The 24,731-nt window shown below is 41.2% G+C and overlaps 1 protein-coding gene across 10 annotated transcripts in view; it reads right to left on the bottom strand.

The window, feature by feature from the left end:
- The window catches only part of FAM13A (family with sequence similarity 13 member A), a 168,775-nt gene that overhangs the window by 19,113 nt on the left and 124,931 nt on the right, over positions 1–24,731 (bottom strand). For all 10 annotated transcript variants that reach the window (XM_074905581.1, XM_074905580.1, XM_074905582.1 and 7 more), the window contains 6 exons: positions 21,355–21,399; positions 19,580–19,759; positions 16,568–16,754; positions 13,600–13,676; positions 12,868–12,910; positions 7,703–7,853 (listed from right to left, as the gene is read on the bottom strand). In XM_074905581.1, the coding sequence (XP_074761682.1) occupies positions 7,703–7,853; positions 12,868–12,910; positions 13,600–13,676; positions 16,568–16,754; positions 19,580–19,759; positions 21,355–21,399 (683 nt within the window). The remainder of the gene's footprint in view (positions 1–7,702; positions 7,854–12,867; positions 12,911–13,599; positions 13,677–16,567; positions 16,755–19,579; positions 19,760–21,354; positions 21,400–24,731) is intronic.

Below are 24,731 nucleotides of genomic sequence, written 5' to 3'. Positions count from 1 at the left end.
GACAAAGGCTGGTTTCATCGTTTTTGTTTTACATGTATGACAGACTCCAAGCAACTTTTGTAATGAACCCTGACTCATTTGTCCTGGACCACGATTCCTTGTTGTCAGGCTTTCTCTGGGTCACTATTCACATCTGCCCAGTGTGCGAAGCAATGCTTAGCCACAGAGAGTACTCTACACAAACATAAATTATCTCCTAGGGGCAACAGAAAACTGTACCCAAAAGTTGGCCAGTAATTACCATGGACTGATGCCAAACGAGGCTATCACCAGCCAGCACCTTTGAGGAAAAAGTGGTGCTGGACAAGAGAGAATTATTGGCACACGGCAGTATAAAGAAGACAACTGGATTACAGGAGGATTTTTTTTTTTTTTTTAGTTTCTGGATGTACAACTGCTGTAAATGCATAGATTATTAATTGCCTTCCTGAAGCCTCCACCACTGCAATATGACCCTGCCACCTGCTATTGGAAACTGAAAGACTAGGAGTAAGCATAGATTCTTCTAGTCTGCAAGGAAAAGGTGTTTCCCATTATCACCTGTTCCACAGGGTGCTCAGCCTGTAAATGAACAATGATGGTAATATGGCCTGAGTTTCCCCTCTTTCCCATTTCATATGCAATTCTGCTGCTTAACAACATGGTAGAAAAGTGAGGAAATCTTCAGTGGCCCAGATGATCTAACCAGCTAGAAGTAAAAGCAATGTTCTATAGGGAGATGGTGGAGTGGGAGAGAAAAGGAAACCCAACTCAGAACTGCTGATTAGCATAGTGGAGCCCATGGAACGCAATTGCCTCAATCTTGTGATCACACCCTCCAGATGCCATAAGGAGTCTAACGTTTTGTGTTCAGATAGTTTACTAAGCTGATTTGCATGCTCCTACTTAGTACCACAGGATTAGACAGTTTAAGAGCCAAGCTTTGAACTTATAAATCTAACAAATAGTTCTAGAGTCAAGTAAAACAAAAACCTTATAGAAAGCTCCCAGACCAGTTGCAGAGCTATAGACTCATTATGTCCCGTGCCTAGTGTGTCTACTCGTCTTCCATACAGAGAAGGGGCTTTTTAAGTCATTGATTTTTGAATAAAAGCAGTATTTCCTTTTGCTGAGCAAGATTAACATTTTCATAGCTCAGAATAGATTGCATGAGGCTTCCCTTACAGAACCTCTGTGCTGCTTAACATTCCCCCCATGTACAATACGGACTGCGCAAGATCATCCTCAATTCAGTAATGACAGGCTCAGTGGTATTTTGCCTGTACACAGCATCAGACAATGCTCTCCTCCTCCTCACTTCTTCCTTAACACATGAATATAAATGGCATGCCTCTGCTTAGAGGTTGGTGCTGCATGCAAACCTATGTGGTTGGAGGTTTTTCTGTAAGAGTCTCTTGCAGGTGTTGTGATAAACGAAGCACATGCAAGCCTGGCTCACAGAGTCTACTTTGATGAGGTGTGCATGCTGGCTGTTTTGCCATGGACTGGAAAGCTTATGTAGCCTGCGCTTCTCTCAGTTAATTTCTGAAACATTTTTTCTAAGCTGCATTCAACCTTGTCAGTTCCTAATACCTGAAATATTTTGCTCAAGGAATCTGGTAAGAAGGAAGGTGAAACGAAGGGCAAACCCTTCAGCCAAACTGCGACACTTTAGCATCGCACACTTCCTTGAACCTTTAATGATTTCAGGAAGGTCCTCACAAGATCTCTTGTAGCAAAATAAAGGCTAATAACACAGAAGGAACAAATTTGATAACCTCATTCCTGCTAGTCGAATGTAAGTGATGCATGTGATTCTTCCAGACATCTCATACTTCCAATTTTTTTGAGTACGCTCTCACTCCCAAATGGAATTTACTCTTGGAAATTGTTAAATCACACCTTCATGGGATTTACATAGATGCAATAAACTTAGAAGAAATCAGCAGCATATTTAGCAATAACCAAATTAAGTTCCTACCACACCAGCTAACAAAGCCATTATTAAACATGCATGATGCATGTGACTTTGTTAAAAGGTGGATTTATATCCCAGATAGCATGCCACATTCACAAAACTGCAACGGCTCAAAGAGCCTCTGATCAAACCCCAAAAGACACCAAAGCACTTTATGCAAGCTAGTGGAGACCAAGGTGTATCTACTTCCTATTTTGTTGATTTTGAAACACTGCTCAAAAATAGAAACTCACATTGCAAAGGAGAAAGCATTAAAAAGGAGAAGGAAAAAAATCCTGAAAGGAAAAATCAAATTTGAGAACTTGACAGAAGAAAAGGCTGCTATGGATAATCAGCCTTTTTTAACCTATGCTCCTGGAAGGGCTGACTCTATGGGTAACTTGTTTCCCTTGCTGACTCTAAGTATTTAGAAGAAAAAAACCTCATCCGGACACAAAATGGCTAACCCCCCCAAAAGTAACACTGCAATTAAGTAACATACTTAGGTTTGTAGAATTATGGATTTTATCTAAATCAGATCATGAAGTGGACCAGAGCTGTAGGTCAACTGACTTCTCTCCCATACTGGCCAGGTGCCAAGCACTTCAGCTGGAAGTACTGGAATTGTTGGATTGCACAAATACACGGGAACCTGCTAAGGGTAAACTGCTGCATTTTCTGACAGTGCACAATCAATCAATTCCTGTTTAACAGAAGACATGGTATCTTTTGTTATTCATTTATCCAAGATAGCTATCAAAGGGTTAAGCCTTTTCTGAAGACTGCTGAATTTCTGGAAGTAATGTTTTAGGTTTGAAGTATCTACTATCAGGGTTAATGTTGTTACCTTTTCCCCTTTCCGTTAATCGAAATCTAAAGTCTCAATAAAGAATGTAAACATTTTACCTTTTTTTTGCCATTGACTTGACAGAGCAGTTACCCTTATTCATCTTCTGTCTTGAATAGATCATTCTTGCTCACAGAAAACTCTTCATTTTCTACTCATCTCCAAATTCTTTTCATGTACTATTTTTTCCCCACTTTCCATAATGACAACCTTTCATAAAAAAAATATTTGGGAATATTTAACCACCGTGGCCGTACCAGCGCAGAGAGAGTGAAATTTTTTTTTATCTCTTGGTCAGACTCTCAACGCATTTCTTTTAGGTACGCCTTTTCTAAGTTGTTTCAGAAAAAGTGAAATATGCTGGTGTTGAGCCTGCAGTCCTTGAAAAGTGCTGCACTCCCTCTCAAAATCCCACAACCAGCTAATCTTTCAACAAAGCTGTCAGCCATCTGCCAGGTGTTGCTCTGCAAACTCTGCAGGCACACATATGCCTATGGCAACACAACCTCTCTGCCAACCTGCTGCACAGAGGGCCAGAGGTATTAATAAACCTGTATCACACAAGAAGAAAGATGAACTGTATCAAACTGGCGTATTATTGGTGAGCTCCAAGCCATCTTGCTGACCAAAAATTGACTTTTTTTTTTATCATTACCCTGTGTATTTGCCACAAGATTACTGAGAGCTGTGGGCCAGTAGAGGGGTGCCCACACAACACAACCCACCTGAGGTGCAGCCACCAAAATGGTGTGGGCATCTCCTGTCTCCCTCTCTACACCACACAGATCATACATGCTTCTAGTACTGCTTTTATACACACCCACCTGACAAACAAAGAAGGCCAAATCTTAGCTGCTGTAAACTGAAGTAGGTCTGGAGAGATTAAAAGGCCAAAACTAACTGCAACACCTGAAGTCCTAGTATTAAATCCCACTTGAAAGACCCCAGAAAGACCTCTCATAATGAAGTGAATAAAGCAGTTAAAACCCCCAAAGCATTCACCAGCTCAGTAACAACCTATTTTACTCATCTTATAAATGTTTGAAAACATCCTTGTCGAATACATCATGAGGCATTCTTCCTATGTAGATCAAAAAGAATGGCCCAAATAAAGCGCTACCACACCTTTTCAGTTAGTGAGATGACACATCTCTCAGCCAGAAAGCCAACTTTGTATTTTGTTTATATCACAATAAACAATGAAAAATACATTTTAAAAATAAAAATCAGTGAACAATGCAATTATTCTTTTCTACACATAGTAATAAAAATGCAGTGTGTTTCATCACCTTTTGATTTCTTATGTTAAAGGGCATTACACACAAATACACTGATGCATCTACAAAAAGAAATCTAAATCCAGCTTCCCTGTTGCCATACTCTGGATTTTTCTTCATTATCATTATTTTTTTTTTAATGGGAAAGTATCAATTAAGGCAGTGTTAAAAATATTTGTAGATCAACTTCACCCTCAGGGTCTCAGTGCTGCAATACTTGAGCTCTCAACACTGAGAACTCAAAATTGTGTTTAAAACTCCTGCTTTTATTCTTTTTCTTTTTAAGCCTGTAAGTTTGCAGAAAAATGTCCACTGATTGTTTAAGTGCTTGTTACTGCAAACTCTGCTTGAAATCTCATCTACAGAACTTTTTTTAAAGCACCAGTAATCAGGCGACGTAGGCAGCAATCACACACATCGTATTGATTTACTGAACTGCCTGTTCAGCTCCAAGCTGCTGACAGGGCCAGCCGCTGTTATGAAGAGCAACATACTTCCAGATTTTCCTTGAGGGCAGGATAGCAAGTTCTGGGCTTGAATTAGAAACATTTGGTAAGAAATCTGCACAATAGTGCTGGACTGTGAGGGAACACTCTGTCCTCCTTGCTCATGGCACTCGATTCAAATATAATCCACAACAATTAAAAATCTTTGCTATGGAAGTAGCTCTGAAAATGCTTGCTCGCAAGCTGTCTCAGCTGGCATCAACTGACCGGCTTAGCAGGCAAGCCTAGCAGTCAGGCATCCCAGTTCACAGAGACAGCTCAGTTCACACTCAGCCTGAGAATAAAACTATTTGATTTGCATCCACCAAATGCACACTAGTAAAATACTTCTCCTGGAACAAGGGAAATGCACCCATGCACTTGAATTTGGCTTAGGCACTGCTCATGCCCTGTGCACTACATTAATAGCCTGATGATTACTACACATATGCCCCTGTATATAACAGGCAAGGCAGATGCAGAAGGCGGGCACATGGCACAGTGTGAGCCTGTGCATTGGAGGAGGCGAGAAGCAACCTTCTCTGTCCTCTCTGCTCAGCTTTAAGTAAAGGGAACACAGACCTGGATAAGTACAGCAAATCTTCCCTCTCGTGTACAGATTTAACTAGTGATGAACTTTAAGAAAAAAATCTGGTAAAAATTACTTCTAGCATAATATAAAAGGCAGGGTGCTCTGCCACCTCACCTGGCAGCAGTTACCATAGTTCTGTGCCCCTGAATGAGGGAGGCCTTTTAAGGCACCTCTGGTCTTAACACAATGGAAAGCCTGCCTGAGTGACAAATAAAAGCTAGTCAGAGGACAAGGTTGTCTTGTGTAACTTTGTGTCCATTCTTCAAGGCTCTTTCCTAACATTTGGCTGGAGGCAGTGACAGCTACAGCCAAAGGCAGCCCCGCAACCTGTAATTATTCTCACAATCCGCTTGTGAAAGGCCCAGCAGTTGACTTGATCACTGTATGATCTGTATCTCCTACAGTATGATACAGAAGACTCTGTCCCCAACATTCAGCTCAACTATGTCCTGGAGGAATGGGTAATTTCCTGAGAGATGGACCTACCAAATTTGCTACAGCAAAGCAATAAATAACTCAGTGTTACTGCATTTGGAGGCATAGCCCCTCTCCCTTTTCACTGGAGATGCAACCAGAGCTGCAGAACAGATCCTGAAGAGATGTGTGAAGGTTTGAGTGACACAGGCTGGCTGGCAAGGGAAGGGAGGATGCCCTGGCTGCTAGAGCTGTGGAGGGCTTGTACAACCCTGCCTTGCAAAGGCAGTCTCAACAACAGACTCTACCGTTAGCTGCAGAAACAGTCTGAGAGTTGACATTAACATCTTAGCCTTCCTGGCTGCAGAGAGCGTGGTTTCACGTCCACAGCTAGGAAAGACTCAGTCTATTCTTTCTGAGACACAGAAGGCACCATTTTGCTGCTCTTTCATCTGTGCCAACAAAATGGTGATTACGGAAGGTATTTTAGAAGATGACATCTCTCACACCCCAGACAGCTGAATCCTTTGCAACTGATCATCTCCTCCTCTTGTGAAATACATGTGAACAGAATGGAGGAAGGAAGAATCAGAGAGAAGCACTCTTCAAGCACAGTCACATGTACTCATATAATCCTGTTTCATATTTGCAGGGCAAGAAAGCTCTAACCCAAACATAAGAGCGTGCCTACGAAGAGGGAGTTTACTAAAGGTGCGACTTAATTCATACAATGAGAAAGCCTTCAGCAGACAGAAAGGAGCTGTGTTCTCCCCTTCATGCATTCATATGACTCCCATTAGTAACCCAGGAAGAAAAAAAAGAGTCATTATTTCCAAAGGTTCACATGACTGCTGAAGCCACACATCACCTCTGAGAACACAGACGTGCTCACCCTGGCTTAAGACCCTGCAGGGCAGTGCTAATTAGCATCTCAGCAAACACACAAGGCAGCCAAGGCCTCCTGGGAGCCTTTCCATGGTGCTTTGATCAGCTGTGCTGCACGCGTGGTGATACCACCCAGGGAATCCCCGCCTAGCAAGCAAGTGGAGAAATTCTCTCCCGTCCATGGTGACTAGTCGCTTGGCTGAATCAAAGGCAGCAGCCATGGCTGTGGGTTTTCTTTACTCATGCCTGAAGTGTCATAGCTACTCCTGTCCTAGAGGGAAAGGCAAAATATACTAGGTCATGTATGTGGAGGCAAGATCAGAGAACTTAACTTCTCAGTGTTCCTCAGCGATTGCTTTTTTAGAGCAATAAATAAGTTATACATTTTCACTCTTTTGCTTTATTAAAATACCATACTCACATTCTCCTGTTTCTTCCCAATCAAAATCTCTCTTTCACTCCTAAAGCACGAACTAACAGAATAATTCTTTCTTGCTCTTACACAGAGACATACTCAGTAACTGGGAAAGGGTCTGATCCCAGAGGTGCTGGACACATTCAATTAATCTCAATTTCAAATGAAATTGAAGTTTATGGCACCCAAAGAGTTCTCCCAGATTTCCCACTCTTAAGCAAGTCAGTGCAAACAGCCAATCAAGCACGCACTCTGGAGATGACAGCTAATAAATTATTAAAATAATTTAAACCACATACAATTTAACACTGCCATTTGAGCTGGTGATCAGCACTTCTTCACAGCATACATAAAAAAAAAAGCTGTTCATAAGAGCCATCAAAAGACAGAGTAGTATATAGCCTTTTTTCCAGCTGTACTTTTCAGATCCAAATCATTATTTCCAAATAGTGACTGAAGTGGAAGAAAAGGGAGAAAGAAGGAAGTTGTTTTTAGACTGTGAAATACCCAGTTTCTCTGAAGTGTAGGGCTGTCTAGCCTAATACTCAAGTGACCAGCCACCAAGAAATAAGTTATCCTGAAGCACTCAGAGACTTAACAGTACTAAACAGCACATGAAAGTAACTCCAATAATAAAACAATTAATTTTCTTCCTTTAAGTGACAATTAGAACTAGTATCCATCCAGTATTTTGCTTCCAGTTTCTCCAAACTTTCAGTTCCATCTTCAGGACAAAATTGCTTTCCTGTTGTTTTTGGAAAGGGAACATGATCACATAAAGACATACCCAGCCCACTCAGGTTTCCCTCTCTCTCATTTCACTCGTACAACCAGCCATCACACAATCCTACCTTCCCAGTTGTTGTCATCACACAGTGCTGTCAAATCCAACCGAGGCACTTCTGTCACAAAGCTGTTTTCCTCAGCATCAGCATCTTGATTTCTTTGCAACTTGTTTTCAGGAATGCTTGGATGCTCTTGAATCTTCATACCTGAAGTCAGCTATATTCCCATATACCCACAGAAATAAGAGAGATGGGAAAAAAAAATATGTTTCAGGAGGCAGAGGAGGAAAAAACCCACCCCTGCAGTCACAGCAGCAGTAAGCTCATGTCTCTAGCTAAAAAGATCCAAACAAACAGACTGATGTTTCCAGCTCCAAATCCAAATACCCTGCTCGGTGACCCCTAAGTACTAATTGCTCACTCCCACCGGTAAAAACATCTGTTCATCTGCCTTTCTTCAATGTTTCCTTCTTTAGAAAGCCACTGCAAGTTCCCAAGACTGCCTGCCCTGACAACTGCATGCATCTGAAAAAGCCTCCAGTAATCGATTGGGATGAAAAGGGAAGGAGGAAGGCAGGGAGAAAGGGGGAGAGAGGGGGCGGCTGTGGACACTTCCTACAGGATCGCAACTCCTTGGAGCAACAACAAAAACACTGCTGCTGCTGTAAGGCTGTAGCAATATGGTGTCTTCTAAAAAGCAGGCAGCAGAGCTCCTGAGGTAGCAGCCGCAGACAGCAAGCAGTGCAGGCTACGTACATGAAGGCTCTCATGCAGGCTGTGCTGGCTCAGATCAATTAGTGCCAGCTAAGCTGGGCTGGCTGCACATTCCCCGATTTCCTGTGGTTGTTTTCTAGCTGGGCGTGGGGAGAGCAGAACTATTTATGGAGGAGCTCTGGGTATTAAAGCAGTGTTGCGCAAATCCAAATGGCAGTGGGGTTTGGCATCTCAGCTGGAAGCAGTGTGGACTCTGGGAAAAAGCCAAAAAATTCACACAAGCATCCAATGACTTAGGGGAAAAAAAAAAAAAAAAGGTAGAACGCTGTCAAGTAAGTGATTCATCATTTAGCACTACCTAGAAGCAACTGCTGTTTGTCTCACCACTATTCACCCCTGCACATACCACACGTCGTGCGCATTTATGGAGAAATCACTGCCATTCCCACTAGCCTGACACACAGTGTGTGTGTCTGTAATAGTGCTTGATAACACGAGCAGTTTTGTCACTCTGAAATAAATTATCTGTAATGCTTCATAGGGGGCAGTAGGGAAAAGTAAGCATAAAGCATGTACATAAACATATAGTATGACATGCATAAACTCACCAACACACAGAGCTAAATGAATAGACAGCATTACATTACTACATAAACTATTTAATCTTCATAAGAACAGCTTAAGCATAATTCTCTAGTCTAGCAGGTAGTCAACATGCAGATTTGCCCCCTGCAGGTATTTTGATAATATAGTTAGCAATCTCCATATGCCAATGTGTGAAGAAAATGGACCTAAAGAAAAGAACTGGTACATCTGGACGTATTTTACTTGTGAATCCAGAAGCACATCTAAACTGTACTAAATCAATATCCTTAGTACATGTCACTAATGCACATTAAATTTTTTTCCATCTGCATAAACCTAATGTGTTCGGGTTTCCCCCCCCCTCTTTCAGCAGAGAAAAACAAGTAAGCTTCATGTAGAAAGGGAAAAAAGCCTGCCCAGTAGACAAATTGTATGAATAAATGTTTTTATCTGGATTCAATCCCATCAATCCCTGCAACTGGACAGGGTGCTAGGTAATCTCATCAAAAGGTTGGACCAGGTGATCTGTCGAGGTCCCTTCCAACCTGGGCTGTTCTATGATATTAGTAACTGGGGTGATGAACACCCTGGCATTTGTAAAGAGTGTTGTGCATTGTATTTGTATAAGGTCTGTGTTTCCTTTTCATGTCAATAAATTGCCTTTTGAAACATTGTAACAAAAGGAAACACTAGATGACAGTTTGCCAAGCACTAATAACTCGTACAGCTTGACACTAAATCTGATTACAAATGTGTTTATTGTGAGAGCTGTACATGGAAAAATGCTAATTCACCATGCAATATCTTTTAAGCTGCTTCCAGGTTGGGAGGACTTAAATATTTCTTTAAGGTCCAGTAACAAATTTCTTGCCAGAATCTAAATAGTCAGTGTGCATTACAAACAGAAAGACTGGTCAGTGCCCAGAAACCGGCAGTCTTCTACATTTACCAAAGAACAAACTGTACCAGTTGATAAACTGCATTTAAATTGCCAGCACAGTATTTAAGGCTGAAAGAAATAAACCAAGAAGTTTCAAAATAGGTACTATTTTTAATAACATCAAGAAGTGCAAAGAGAGGAACTTATCTAGACGCTCACAATTTCAAAAGGAACAACCTGAAAATACCATCTCGTCACCACCACTGATACTAATTACAGACTTGAGTGTCTTTCTATGAAGACTGTACAATCTCCTGACTTACTAAGACTCATAAAAGATATCTGTAGCAGATAAGAGCACTTCCCAGATGGGTAAATATTTCCATTACAGATATATTAGAAAGATCATATTGTTGTCTTCCTCCTTCTAAAGTCACTTCAGTTGTTTGAAATATTTAAAAGCTGTTTTAAAACAGGCCTGTGCTGTGCCTGCAGCTAGTTACTCTCCTTTCCTTACTCACTGATGTAGCCTTTAATACAATGAATAAATCATTAGGTGTTCTGAAGAACAATGGTGGTACAAATCCAGGAGACTCAAGAAAACAGATGTTTAACCTTCTTTGCATTAACACTCCAAACCCATGGAGTGGTAGATAATTCAGTATTCCCATCACTTATTTTCCTATTTGATTTCCTGATGCCACCAGTTGCCAAGCTCCAGGTCAAAAATCAAGTAAGGGAGAACTATTGTGCTTTAGGTATGGATGTACCACAATTTCTTACAAAGCAAAGAGGCAACAAGTTGATGATCTCAGTAGCAGCTGACAATCACAGTGCACTGCGGATATTACATAAATGACCACCAAAAAAAATAATCTTCAAACTAGGCACCTGAGTTATGCTTTTTATAAGCTGCTTCTGTACCCATGCTTTGCAGGTACCAGCTACAGATGTAAGTAACTTGGGGATTAAGTCTGCTGCTTTCATTCTCCCTGATTCAAAGGAGATTCAGCATAAAGAGTAGCTCAAGCAGCTAGAAATAAATGGCACCAAAAAGATCTTTGAATTCTCATCAGGAAGTTGTATTCTGTTTGATTACATATGGATTCAGATCAATTTTGTTTAAAAGGTTTCCTTCCCCTACATCTAATCATCCATTACAACCGCAGCAGGAAGTGCTCTTAAGCACCTCTTAGTAATACAATACATTCTACTGCCTTACTCCTGGGACATGCCAAACCCCCTCTAGACTTGTTCCCATGTTGGTGTGAATCTTAATCACCCTTCCTTTATCAAAATGTGGGTACTAGAAACTCGTGTTTTTCAAATCACAGTCTACATTCTGGAGTTTAGCTACTTCCAAGGGCAGATTATGAAGGCTACAAAAACACTGAAAATTCATTCTGGACACATGTTTCAAGGTATTTTTACAGCCTCATGGAGACCCAAATCTGCACAACCAGTAGCTATGGCTAATTCCAAACACCCTTCCTAATATCTTCAGACAGGAGACAGGGTGAGAAAGAAAAAAAGAGAAAGTCCCTGTCACTTCCTCATCCTGAATGAGCTGTTTGTTGCAAAAGGTATGTCTTTAAGCTGCCCTAAGCAAAAGGCTTATAAGGGACAAGGAATGTAAAACTACCCTGCAGGAATGTAACATTTTCTTGACCTTGTAATTCCTATATAATACAATCTCTGGGTTAAGGCTATGTCTTCTCCTGCAGTTAAAATTCTAAATTTTAAAACTTTTCCTAAGTAGAAGTTTATTTTAATATGATGATTTAATATTCAAATATACCTCCCCCAGATTAATTTAAAAGCTTAATGGGAGCATTGTGTAGCAATGGCAGTGATGGCACCTTCTCCACGTGCAAGCCAGTATATGTGAGGAACAAGGTGTTGCAAAATCCACGCTCTGGAAAACACAACAGCTCACAAGCAAGTGCAGAATCACTGGGGATTACTGACCCTCTGGGAGTGAAGTAGGAGATCCATCTAAGCCCAGAGAGAGCAGTGATCAAAGGCAGCACTGAACACCCACTGCAGAAGTTACATGACCTTCTCCAGCTAGAACACAGCTGGTCAGAGCCCAGCTGTTAGCAAACAATCTCTTTTACCTTTCCTGCTAGATGGAAATAATACCTACCAGAAACGAAGTCTTTCAAAGGCAATAAATGCATAGTTGCTTTTATTTAAAAAGAAAAACACAAGAGAAGGCTAGTTAAAAGATACTATCAGCCCTCAGTTAACTCCAGAGGCCCAGAGAAACCTGACACTGTCCACAACTGTTTTACTGTGCTCCTCTAAAATGAGTGCACAACTGAGGGAGAGGTGCCTCAGACAACTCTCCCTAGTATTTTAAATGCTTGGCTGCCTAGAGGTGTTTCAAGCAAAGCCAAATGAACCAGTGACCACAAAGGTGTTCACCTAACCTAACCCAAGTATTTGCTTTGCTGAACAAAGCAAATACAGGAGGTGGGTGTTGAGCAGAAATGGAAAGTTGGGGAAAAAAAACATTGCCATCAATGTCACATCTCCACTCCTGACATTCATCCCAACGACCAACCCTTAAAGACAAGCAGATGATGATCCAGTTTCCTAAGACAAATGGATCACAGACACCTATATTCAAAGGCAACAGGCTGCACTGGAAAATCATAAATAGAAGACCAAATGATTTTAGAGAAATCAAGAGAGACAAGCTAATCTTACTACCCTGGGAGATAACCAGTCACACACCCTGTTTGCAATAATTAATAAGGGAACTTGGCGTCACATAAACCAAAGTGCTGACTTCAGTGACGCTTCCCTTTTTGGCAAGGAGGGATTGAAGGTACTGAAGCAGATGCTTTCAGACTCCTCAGCATTTGAGAGGCTCCCTAAATTATGTAAATAAAGAGCAGAGGGAAGGGAAAGAAAAAGCAAATGCTAAACTCCATTTCCCTGGGAGAAAGAGTTCCACAGAACTATATACCTAACTACTTGTTTCTACTCAATAAAAAGCCCGCTTAGAGATCACAAAACTGAAACACAAAAACCAAAAAATACCAACCTGAGAGTGCCTGAAAAAAACCTCATCGTTTTCACTTTCTTTGCTACAAAAAAACAAAAACAAAAACAAGCCAACATATTATAAATACAAAACCAGACTTGTAACAGCAACAAGTTTTTAGATTCTTGCTACTGTCGCACACTTACTAATTCATTCAGAAAATGAAGGGACACTCTGGGCTGCAGCATTTCAGGCTGCTAAACTATGTGTTTTTGCTTCCTCTCAGGAGCTATTTGTGAAAAATATAGTGTCATTTAATTCCAGCACCCTTAATCTAAATCAATACTACTCTCCCAACAAACATAACTGTGGAGAGAAATTGCCATCTCAGGTGACCCGAGTGGGGCTGTACAGCTCTCACAAAAAGAGTGAAGCACAAAGAAAAGGGCTCTCTTCTCAACCCAGCAGGTGAGACAGCCTCTACAGTCCCCTGTGTGCAGCGTGCTGGTTCAGGTGCTTCATAGCTGACTTCTTTTCAAGTCTGCACCATCAGCATCATTAGTGATATTCCTAACAGGTTGGGATGTTGTCTTGGTGTGTATGCTGCTGGGTGGAGCCCACACAACATATACAGTGCCTCCATACAGCTCTATTTTGAAGCTAGTATGGTGGGTAATGCTCATCTGCAGCATAACTAAATGTCATAGTCTGTGGTGAAAGATCTTTTAGGCTGTACTACAACTACATGGAAAATCAAACATACATATATTAAAAAACAAATTAAAAAATCACCTTTCTTCAGATAAAATTTCCATGTCATCAGGTCCTGTTCTGTCTAGAGGCCTGGATGAGCTAAAGCTTTCCACACTCTGTAATACAGTAAATGTTAAAGCAGTAAGATACATAAGAGAAACAGATTCAAGCTGCAGGCCATTAAACAGATCAGCTATAGAAATATCCAACAGGACTTCTAGAAACAAGACAACAACCAGACTACTGCCTGCTGCACATTTATAACAAAACAAAACCCACACTTTATTGTCCATAACCTGCAAAAAACCCAGCTGCTCACTGCTTCATCTCTTTCATCAGATGACCTCAAAATGTCTAACAGAATAATGCTGCATGGTACCCCGCCAGTTCCTATTTTACAGACTGATGGACAGGCTGAGCTTAAGAGCAATTCGGTGGTGTGTACGAGTTCTGTAAGAGCAGGTACTGAAGTCCACAGCATCTTCCCAGCAGGACTTGTTATGCTTGTCTTAGAAAATACTGCCCTTCTCAGAAAAACCCTTCCCTAGTTTCGTCTTTAACAGGCAAAAGAATGCAAAGAGACTGCCATATGCACAGAGGTAATGTTAAGTTGTGCTAATATGAATGCAGGGCAAGAAATTCAACTGGTTATGACAACTTGTTCTGAAATTTCTCTTGGTTTCCATTAGGGACATTAATTCTTGAGAAAGTACTGTGAAGACAATCCATGTTGCCACTTTGGGTACATATCCAGGAGGTTTTCTACCCTGTTTTTTGGGCAAGTCCCCCTTAAATAGGCGGAAGTCAGTCAGTAGAATGCAGTGTGGTTCCTGCCCTGGCCCCAGGAAGCGCAAGCACAGAGTTCTTGGGGCAGTCACAGCCCTCTCTCACCTGCTACACCTCCAGCCCCATAAGGTGACACAGCTCAGTTGTTCCAGCCCTGCTTAATATGATTCTTCAAGTCCTACTGGTACCTGGGTACTATGTCTCTGAAATGCAGTTACAAGCTTTTAATGCTTTGTGGTTGGTTTGCTCAGGAGAGTAAGTGGAACTGACAGTTTTTCCACTGCTGACTTACGCTTTTGAGTCAGATGCAATTAGACAGCTAAGAGGAAAGCTTCCACACACTGTCCTACATACTCTTTCAGGCTTTGAAAAGCAGGAAAGCTCAGAAAGCAGTGTCTAAGAACATACAACATTACAAACTTGTTTACATGATGAAGGCCTATTAGTAAATGCTAAGGTACTGATTATGTCCTTTGATACTTCAAGTAGGTAGTCTAATTTGGGTTATTATTTGAAGTGTAAAGATGTAGCCAAAAGAAAGCTAAACCACCACACATCCTGCTGACAGTCTCTGAAATGCAGTAAGTGAACTCATGAAAACTTAAAAAGCAGCCTTTGCTCTTCAAAAAGAGTAGCACTGTGCTCTCTGCAATCTGTTTCATAACAACAGTCCCAGTTGTCAATCCCAACGCGACACTTCCTCCAGCAAAGCAAACAAGAGCCACACTGATGGTCACCTTGGTCAAAGTGCTTTTTGTGCAAAATTAGTCCATTTTATGTTTCTTTCCACCTTTGCCCCTTGAGAGACCCAAAAATGAGGGGCAGGGCAAAGTCCAGTGGACACAGGTAATTTTGAAGACATTTCTTCTGGGCATGCTTTAATACTTCAGGTCCACAGCAAAAGTGGACACTTCTCTCAGTCTTTCCTTTCCCAAATCCTGAGTCAAATTCTCATTTATAGTGCTTTACACTCCACAGGTACAGAGAAGAGGTGCAGAAAAGAACATAAGCACTTGACCTTTGCCTATCTTAAAGTCCATTGCTACAAGCAAAGGCACAAAGTGAAAGTGTGTCTATCTCGCTGTGCTCTTTCATGAAGTATCACATGAGTAGGTTACTGATATTGAGCGCTAAATCTAAGCAGAGACTACAATTTTTGGCATCTTTCCTTCTTTTTATCACAAAGAGAAGACAGATCTGCCTCTCTCTATCATGGCTGCACAGGGTAAGAGCATCAGGTCATTGCAATTTTGTGACCTAAACAAAATGAGTCCCAACACAATGTCACATTAAGTAGGAACTCGCTCATAGCAGGCTCTAAAACTTAATCAAGTACAACTGAAGGAAATGCCCTATAGTTTGGAAGGACAATCTTTTCACACAGCTTTCACTGTTACTAGTAACTGTGTAATGCATACCTGGTGCCAGGCACCGGGATGCATAGCACTTCTGCCATCGGAAGAAGATCCTGTGTTGAAGCACAGTACAGTTTCTTAACTGCTGACACTGTAACGAGTGTCTGGTTTGTTTGAAAGGGAAGGATGGTACATCAGTTTTATTCTACAGCTTGTAAAAGCTGGCAAACTGTCTTCTACTGTGAAGGCCACACAAGAATATGCTGGGCAAATTCTACAGTATTCCAGATTTTTAGGACATTTTATCAGTGTCATTTACCTCCTCAGTAAAAGTTAGCTAGAGGGATCACCTTTTGGACCAATACATTCCAAAGTGTTTTGCAAACTGCAAACACCACAGTAACATACAGACTTTAGAGAAAAGGCATAAAACACTTTTGTAATCTCATTATCAGGAAGTCACTTGTGATCTACGTTAGCAGGAATATAAAAATAAACTTGACCTAAACTGTGAACCTACATCTGAGGTTCCAACCTCCTTGCAAGGCTTTTGAAAGACTGGGAAAAAGACTTACTTCCTTTTTCCAAAATGCTTTGCTGAATTCAGAAGAAAAAAGCAAAAAGTTGTAGGAAGAGAAAATGACTATAGATGGAGTTATAGGATCATAGCAGAAATACGGCTTCTCAGTTGCCTCATCACAAAGGTTACAAGAGCGGGATCCAGTGTTCCCCATAGTCCAAAATAACCATTTATGCCTGTACTGTAGGCAAAACCATCTACCCAAGGGAACCAGGTGTGCACTGAAATAAAAAAGACTTTTTCCCACCCTAGTACTAGGCATCAACAGTACAGCGTGCCAGCTTACCGCAGGACTATCCTGGTTGTCATTAAGCTCCGAAAGCTTGGTGCTGGATTTCTGCCGTTTTGGTTTATTCCTTTCATTAAGGTATCCAGAGCTGTTGTCTTGTAATTTTTCTACTTCTTGAGCAGCTAGAATACAGTCTTCAAGACTGCTGAATCCAGAGGGAATGTTTTCTTTGTTAACAACTTCCCTGAAAAGAAAAGGGACATTACAACAAGAGATTGTTTAAAACACTCTCCCGCTACATTTATGCTAGCAATAGAGAAATGCTTCATGCTGACTGGTGCAGTTCTGGCAACATCTTCTACCCCCTATGAAACCAGTATCTCTGGTTCTTCCTAATGCAGCAGACAACACACACTGTGCAACGCTAAATCCCATTGAGGAGTGAAAGCCAGGTGTAAACACCTCAGGTTAGAAAGCCGTGAGGATCAACATTTGTGACTTGATTCACTTCCCACTGAAGCCAGTGTAGAGAATCCCACTGACTGCACATGGAAGCTGGACTAGCTCCTGGCTGTCTGTGGTATTTTTATAGAGAATACGCAGCATATTTTCCTTTGAGACACGTGCTTTTAATTTAGAAAAGTGATTCACAGCTGCGGTCCAAGGATCTCCTTTGGTGCATGACACTGCATAATCGGCCCTCCTACTTATACTCTCAAATGCAAGAGCAGGACTGTGGTGCTTTAGCCAAATGCTTGGTTCCTATTTGGGAATTACACAAACAGAAAAGGGAATGCATCTCTGCAATGGCAACACAACTGCTGGGATGGAGAACTGTTCTGCTATGCTGGGAAGTGAATGGGACAGGTAGCTTTAAGTCATCATGTGATGCACTAGCTGGGACTCTCTGGGCTTGCAGGGTTTGTGCATGTTTTCCAGAAGCCTGGCATAGGACTTATCTTGACCTGCACAATTAGCCTGCTGGGTCCTTCAGCATGCAGTTTTTCCTTCATAACCTGTTTAGTAGTCTTCTCTCTACTTTGTGCAATAATGAAGATGCACATACATAACACATCATTACATTATGGGAGCAGGGGAAACACAATGTTTCTCGTCCTCACTATCCTACCCTGCTGGAGACTAAAGGCAAGCTGCTTACCCTTGACATTGAAACTGGAATGTTTGCTAACTGTTGCATGTGCAGCTGCCTTATACAGTTCTGTGCAGCTCCAAAAGCCTGCTTTCAGGAACAGCAGGAGAATTGATCTAGACTTGCACTGGTGTGACAAGAAACCAGTTACTCTGCAGTACCTGGACAGTGCCAGCATGACAAAGTATTCAGATCAATAACAAAACCAGAAATTTTCAGTGATTTTCAAGATCACAAATCTGTAGATTAAAAGAGATGCAAAGAGGTATTTTGAATCTATGATTAAACTTCCAGGATAACACATTTGCCTTTGTGGAAGTTTTTACAAGCCCCTGAGCAGACCAATTACATGTACCTAGCCTGTAGATCATGTAGTCTGCAAAGCCTGGGAGGTCATCTGTGTGTTTCTGTGATAACTCTTCCTATCTGAAATCCCATCTTGTGATACTACAAATCCTCTTGTGATCCATCACAAGGCAAGGAGATGAAGTCACTGACATTCAAAACAACAACAGAAAGAAGTTCTGAATGGAATTCCCAATTCTGATAATTCACCCATGGGAGTTCTCAGCAATCTGACCTAAGGGAACCAGGGAAAACAATTTGAATCCTAGTCAGCGTTCAAAACTTCTGATGTACTTTAAATCCTTGGTTCCAGCTTTATGGACTGAACTTGAACAACTGTGTCACCATGTAACACAACATTAAAAAAAAGCCCTGCAGTACTATATGCTTCCAAACACGTACACTAGCCAGTCTCTGACCTACTTACCTGAGAAGCCTGTCAGCAGGTCTACTAAACAAGAAAAACTACTTCAGAGCTGCTGCCAGATACTTTGGTGACTTGCAAGTGCTAATTTCCCACTCCATCCTCACAGCATATTTTCATTCACTATGGAAATGGCTTTTTATTTTGTAACTATGGATTTTTTTACAACAGTAGCATTGACACAGTTTGGGAAATAGCATGGCTGCAACACGAGATACTCATGGTTAGGCACCTGTATAAAAGTGGCTTCATATAGAAAGGTGCAGATCCAATAGAATTTGGGGAATTCAGTACCCAGGATAAACAACAAGAGCCTAGATGTTTATTTCAGAATGTAACTTGACATCCTAGCAATCCAATACTACAGTCAAGTATATGCATTCTTTACAAGAACTAATGCTGTGTTAGAGCTAGACATATGTGTAAGCACTGATTAGATCATGGCCTTGCAAAGTCTGTAGTTAAGAGTTCCACAAAGACAGCTATGCCTTGGGCAAATCTTAGTTAAGGCTGTGGTGGTAATACATTTGTACCACACAATCTATGCCGCAAGTAGAGGAGTATGAAAGAAAAAAATAGGTATTAGTTTTACTACTCTGACAGACATTTAACGAAATTCACCACTACATCATGTTTAAAGTTTGTGTAACAGGGTGTATAAAAATTCTTAAATTCTGATTAATCAAAAGGAAGATTTTTCTACTTTCAGAAAGACTCCCAAGTCTCCTCAATAAACTCAAACATAAGCTGTGCCTCCACATACAAAAGGGGAACTTGATCCCATTTTTGAAGACATTCTGAATTCAGAAAAGCATCTAAACCCAATGCTTTTATCTAAAGTTACAGGCAATAGGGCCAACTGCTCGGGAATTTCCACTAAAGCAACACACACTGTAATTAATTCCAAATACTGTAAACTCTACTATACTGCGTAAAAAACCTGGATTCTTACCATGTTTTGCCCCACTTCATGACCTCTAATAAACACTACATTTTCCAGCTCTAATTGATGCAATGGAGCTCTGCACTTTAATTCAGGGCAAGGGCCAGTGCATTTCATAACGGAACTAAGCATTGCCTTGATAAAAGGACATGACTAGGGTACAGTTAATCAAATATACTTTCCAAAACAAAGAAATCAGGCTCGTACATGTCTCTGTTTCTCCGGGCTTCCTCCTGCTCTTTGTGGTGTCGCCTTCTCTGCCTGGCAGACACATTAGAAGAGGCTGAAGATGTTCCCGATTCAGAGTCCTCTGAACTCTGGCCGCCTGAGCCATGAACATCAAAGAGATGCTGCTCCACGGCTGAGCGGATTGTCTTCTCTAAATACCTGTCAAGCCGAAAAATAAGGTCAATTGAGCTCAAAGACTTTGTGGAGCTCCCTCTCTGCAACAATAAATAAATAAAGGGTATCTGAGGGTTATGTTTTATTATGATGGCAAGGCAGTATAAAATGTCCTATGGCTGTGACATCTGCAAAGATCTAAGCCAAAATCTTCAGATACCCTGATGTTCAGGTCCCTCAGAAGAGCTCAGTCTTCCCAATTCACTTTCCTCTTTTTTTATTTGTAGGGATGTTTGAACCTTCAGTAAAATGGCTAATTTTACTCAGTGCAACTATAGACGTTGATGCCTAACTTTCATTCTCCACTTCAACAGTCCTTGCCCTGACAAAATTGTGTTTGATACCCAGTCATGCTAACAATGATGAAGTCTCTTGTGCAATCCAAGCTCAGTAAGGCAATGGATCATCTGCAAGGTGATTCACTGCTGTCTCAGAGGGATGAGAACACACAAACAGTACCTCACTACATACTCCTCATATGCTTAACTCTGTGACCAAGCCCAGATTTGGTTCCAAGTTCATGCTGATTTCACGCTGTTCTTGTGCCATAAATGCACCCACAGCTACCCCTGACTTACTCTAGAGCGGGATCACCATCACACTCACTGGCAGTGGGCTTCCACAGCAAGAGAGCCTCTGCAGTTACACCAGTTAAAGATGCAAGACTAACTGAACTTTCAACATAACCAAATCTCCTTCATTTTGGTAGACATTTTCTTGTAATATTTCCTTCCTACCTTCCTTAATCAGAGGAAGTATTTATGGGCAAAATCTAATTTTTTTTGTGTGTGCAAAGATCATCTGGAAATACATTTTTGGGCATCCCCACCCCATCCCTGCTTCTTCTAATGCTTTAAATAGTCTGCTGAAGAACAAGTGTTTCAAACACACCTGTCCAAAGTCCATATATAGCTTCTAAGTGCTTTTTCCATAATAAAAGAAGTTATTTGCAGGATTTGCTGGTTAATTTTCAACTGAGTAGCTGTAAGTATGGAAACCTGTACCTGGGCTGACTTCTCCAGAGAATTTATAAAAGTTGTTGTTAAGTTGCTACAGTTGTAAGTCTGCTGAGACGGTAGTTCCTCAAAAAGCCAAAAGATCTTAGCAACTGCAAAACCCCACATGTTTCAACTAGGCAAGTACATGTTTCAGGTAATGACAAGAATCAGTTCTGCAAACCCATCAGCCATTGGGAATTTCCAGCTCTGGCAAGGGAGCCAACTTGTTAGCTCTGCTGCTCCCAGTTATGGTAGCAGGGTCAAGCCCCGTCCTCTGCTGGGATGCAATGGGGCGCAAATGAGAGCAAGAGGATAACACAGTGTGAATAGCTTCTCTAAATATGCAAGTTCTATCTAACCAAAACACCACAGGCATAGTTCGAGAAAGAACCAAGGGCCTGAGAATTCTTCAGAAGGAAGTGATTTATTATCATTGAAGATACTTTGGTTTGGGAAACACTGTCTTTTTTTTTGTTTGTGTAAGAACAACCCTTAAAGAGAAATCAAAGAATAACCAGCAATACTTTTAAGAGTTCCAACAGACAAAAAAGGTAGCTACAAAATTGTAGAAAAGACACTTACTCTCCTGTAGCAGGAATGTTACTACTGACTTGTGATACATGGGCACTGTGTAAAAGAAAAAAAGAGGAGAAAGTTAGATCTAATTATCACAATAAGGTCTTCCAAACCCTCGCTCTTTGCAGCACTAAGATTTAAAGGTCTGAGCTGTCTCAACAACAATTGCATGCGCATGCCATAAGCCTTCCCCTTAAGGAATTTTCACTGCCACGGTGAAGTGGCACATTTTGACAGTATCGTCAAAAACTAATTTCTCTGTCATTCCCTTCCAGTAGGCCAGGGTCTAAAGGAACGTATTTCAATCTCAGCACGTTGCAGACTTTTTTACTTTCTTCTGAGCCTTCTGCTGCTGCAGAGCCTCATCACAAAAGTCCTTGTTTTTTGAGGCTGACTTGAAAATGTATACACTGTGAAAGGGGACTTAAATATTAAGAATCTTTAAATATTAATGGAGAATAAAGGCACAATACAGGCTTTGCACAGTTCTCCTCCTGCTGCTCTCTGATATTCAAGTTATTTGTTTTACCTTTTTAAAAATAAGATGTAGGCTCTCTTCTTTCCCTTTTCCCTCAGTCTGTTTTCAGACTCAGGAAGAGCTGACACGACTGTAGGTGTCATTGCTTGCTGTTTAAAGCCCTTCTGAACAAGCTGACGTGCCACCTCGCACAGCTGTCACTGCCTTCCTCCCTCTGCCAAACTGAGTCTCATCCTGTGCCCTCTTCCCCTACGCTGACGCGGCTCTACAGATAAGGTGACACTTTTGCCTATTCATCCCTCCTGTGATCTTCATAAAGCCAAGTAAGTTACAGGCCTAGGGGTTTTATTTTGATCTATCCCTGTATCAGCAGAGGAATGAGCAGTACAACTGGCTGATATATCTTAATAAAATGACATTGTGTGGCCAGGGAAGGGTACAAGCCAGACTGGATGCAAGACATGCTTCCTGCCAAAACAGCTATTCACGTTTCAGTCTTTACAGCTTCTCCCAAACCATTTCAGTGCAGAAGAACCATCAACACCTGACTTCCTTTTACTAACCAAAGGTTTCCTCTTTGCTTCCCTTGAATATTTCACACTTCACCACACCGATCTAGAGTTAGCTAAGAAGCTGCAGCACTCTCAGATGATAACCACTTTGTGGCTTTCCTAGGTTTGAGTGTCACTTGTGGCAGTAGGCACATGACAGAGGACAGGAAGGGTAAATGATGGGCCACTGCAGTCAGTTTAACAAACCCAACAAAACAGCCTAACTCGTGTAGTGAAGTACAACCCCCCCAAACACCCAGATGTGAATGAGACTTGCAATATGCTTCAGATTCCTTTGGCTGAGCCTGTGTGTTCACCTTGGTGTGGGTAAAGCAGCGTGCCCTAACCACACGCATGCTGTCCTGGCTTCACTTGGTGCTCATCTCCAGCCCAGGCACAGGTCCCTGGAGTGGTGGCACAGCATGAAAGCAGTCACGGATTTGCCAGCATTTCCCACATTACCCACACAGCACCCAAGAAGCTGTGTCATTCAGATGATTTAATGAACAGAAGACATAAAAACAAGTATTGCTGTACTTATTATTATGGACATGCAATCTGCATATAGGAAAAAAAAAAATAATTGCAAGAGCTCCCTCTTCCCACACATAACATCTTGACCATTAACTACTGAATGGCTTTGCAAATTGAAGTGCACATTTCAAGCACAATACTTGCTTTCCTGTTCACTTACATAAACTACTAGGCCTCTTCCCAGCCCCAAACAATTTTTTTAAGACCTGGCCTCCCATGGGAGATGAATTATCAAGTAAGATGCTAGCTAGTGTGATAGGCTAAACCACATTATAAAATACAATTCATATGCTGGCTACTGCTCCTACATGTGTGGGAGTAAGTTAATATTGTACCAACTTTCTGTAATATTTACATGAAATCCATACTGAGCGGGGGTGTCTTTCATATCACACCTTTCTTCTCTGTTTTCACATCAGGAAAGTGATAGTAGAGGGGAGGTAGGATTGTTTGGATTCTAGTTTTTTTAAAACGTCCCTAGGATGCAGGTATATCTACCCATCGGACAGGACAGAAGACCTTAGGGAACAGCTCTTCCCTCTATTTCCAACAGGACTAATACTATGCAAAAATGCAAATTCCTGTTTCACATAAACTTAAAGGCTAGATACTGTGTGCAAGCAAAACTTCATGCTGTTAATTCTGCCTGTTCAAGGCCAACAGTCACTACCTGCAAACCACTCACATCATAACTGAAAACACACCAGCTTCTTTACATAAAAAGTAAAAAGAAGAAACAAAAGATAAAGCTGCAAAAATACCTAAGTAAAATGCAAAAAATGTTCTTAACACCCCAATACATTTCTCTAATTCTCAGTTAACTGCTTTACTAACACCAGTTATGTTTTAAGTCCATTAACCTTGCTAATTCATGATGATGCATATCTGCATAATTACTTTGTGGTATCTAGAAAAGCCCTACTCAGACAGTATAGATTCTGCTGGAGTGCCAGTAAAATGGTGATTTTCAAACTACCGACAAATAACAAGGAAATATGTATACAGCTACATGCCAGCTGAACGGATGACTACAAACTGAAGCTCTGACATTCTGATTTTATTATCTTTCCCTTCTAAATACTGATTCCTTGTATAGCAAATATAACTTTATTCTTAGCCCTGTGATATTTTAATGCTCTTTTGTTAGGTCCCTCTCAGTAAGACAGAGATTTTAAATCAGAATTTTTCCAGATACACTAAATTTCTTTTAATTCCATAACTGGTAACTTTCCTTGCTATTTCATTTTCAAGCTTAATTTAAATAATTTCAAAATCATTTAAAGCATTTCAAAATCACTTGATTTACTCTGTGCCAACCTTTTTACGTCAAGGAAGTTCACATCCAAAACAAATGGTGAAGGGGACAGAGTTATACAGTGGTTTTAGGATTCAAGCCTGCCCAGGAACAGAGCAGGAGGTGCTCGAGCACATTAGCAAATTTAGGGAAAGAGAGAGCCCAACTCAGGGAAACAGACAGCCCAGAGGAGCAACCAAACACGTGGGGTGTATCCTGCAGGGTCTTCCAAACTTCTTGGGTGGCAAAAGTCACTCTGCCATTGGCTTTATGCTTCATGGAGCAGGCGAGGTGAGCTGTGCCCAGAAGAGCCCTCTTGGCATGCCCACAGGGAGGTGCTCAGAGGGCTGCTTTGCTCAGTAAATCATTCAGACAACAGAAACTCATTTCTGCTTTGGTTAATTATTTTCTCCTCACGTCTGATATGTACAATTATCTCCACAGCTACATTATCTTTATTAAATTATGCAGCTGCTGCAAAGCACGATGAGAAATATGACTTTAAAGTTTCTCCTCGGATGATAGA

This window comes from Athene noctua, chromosome 4 (assembly GCF_965140245.1).
Source record: "Athene noctua chromosome 4, bAthNoc1.hap1.1, whole genome shotgun sequence".
Lineage (NCBI taxonomy): Eukaryota > Metazoa > Chordata > Aves > Strigiformes > Strigidae > Athene > Athene noctua.
The sequence above is the reverse complement of the archived record's forward strand: the minus strand, read 5'-3'. Positions and strand labels throughout refer to the sequence as shown.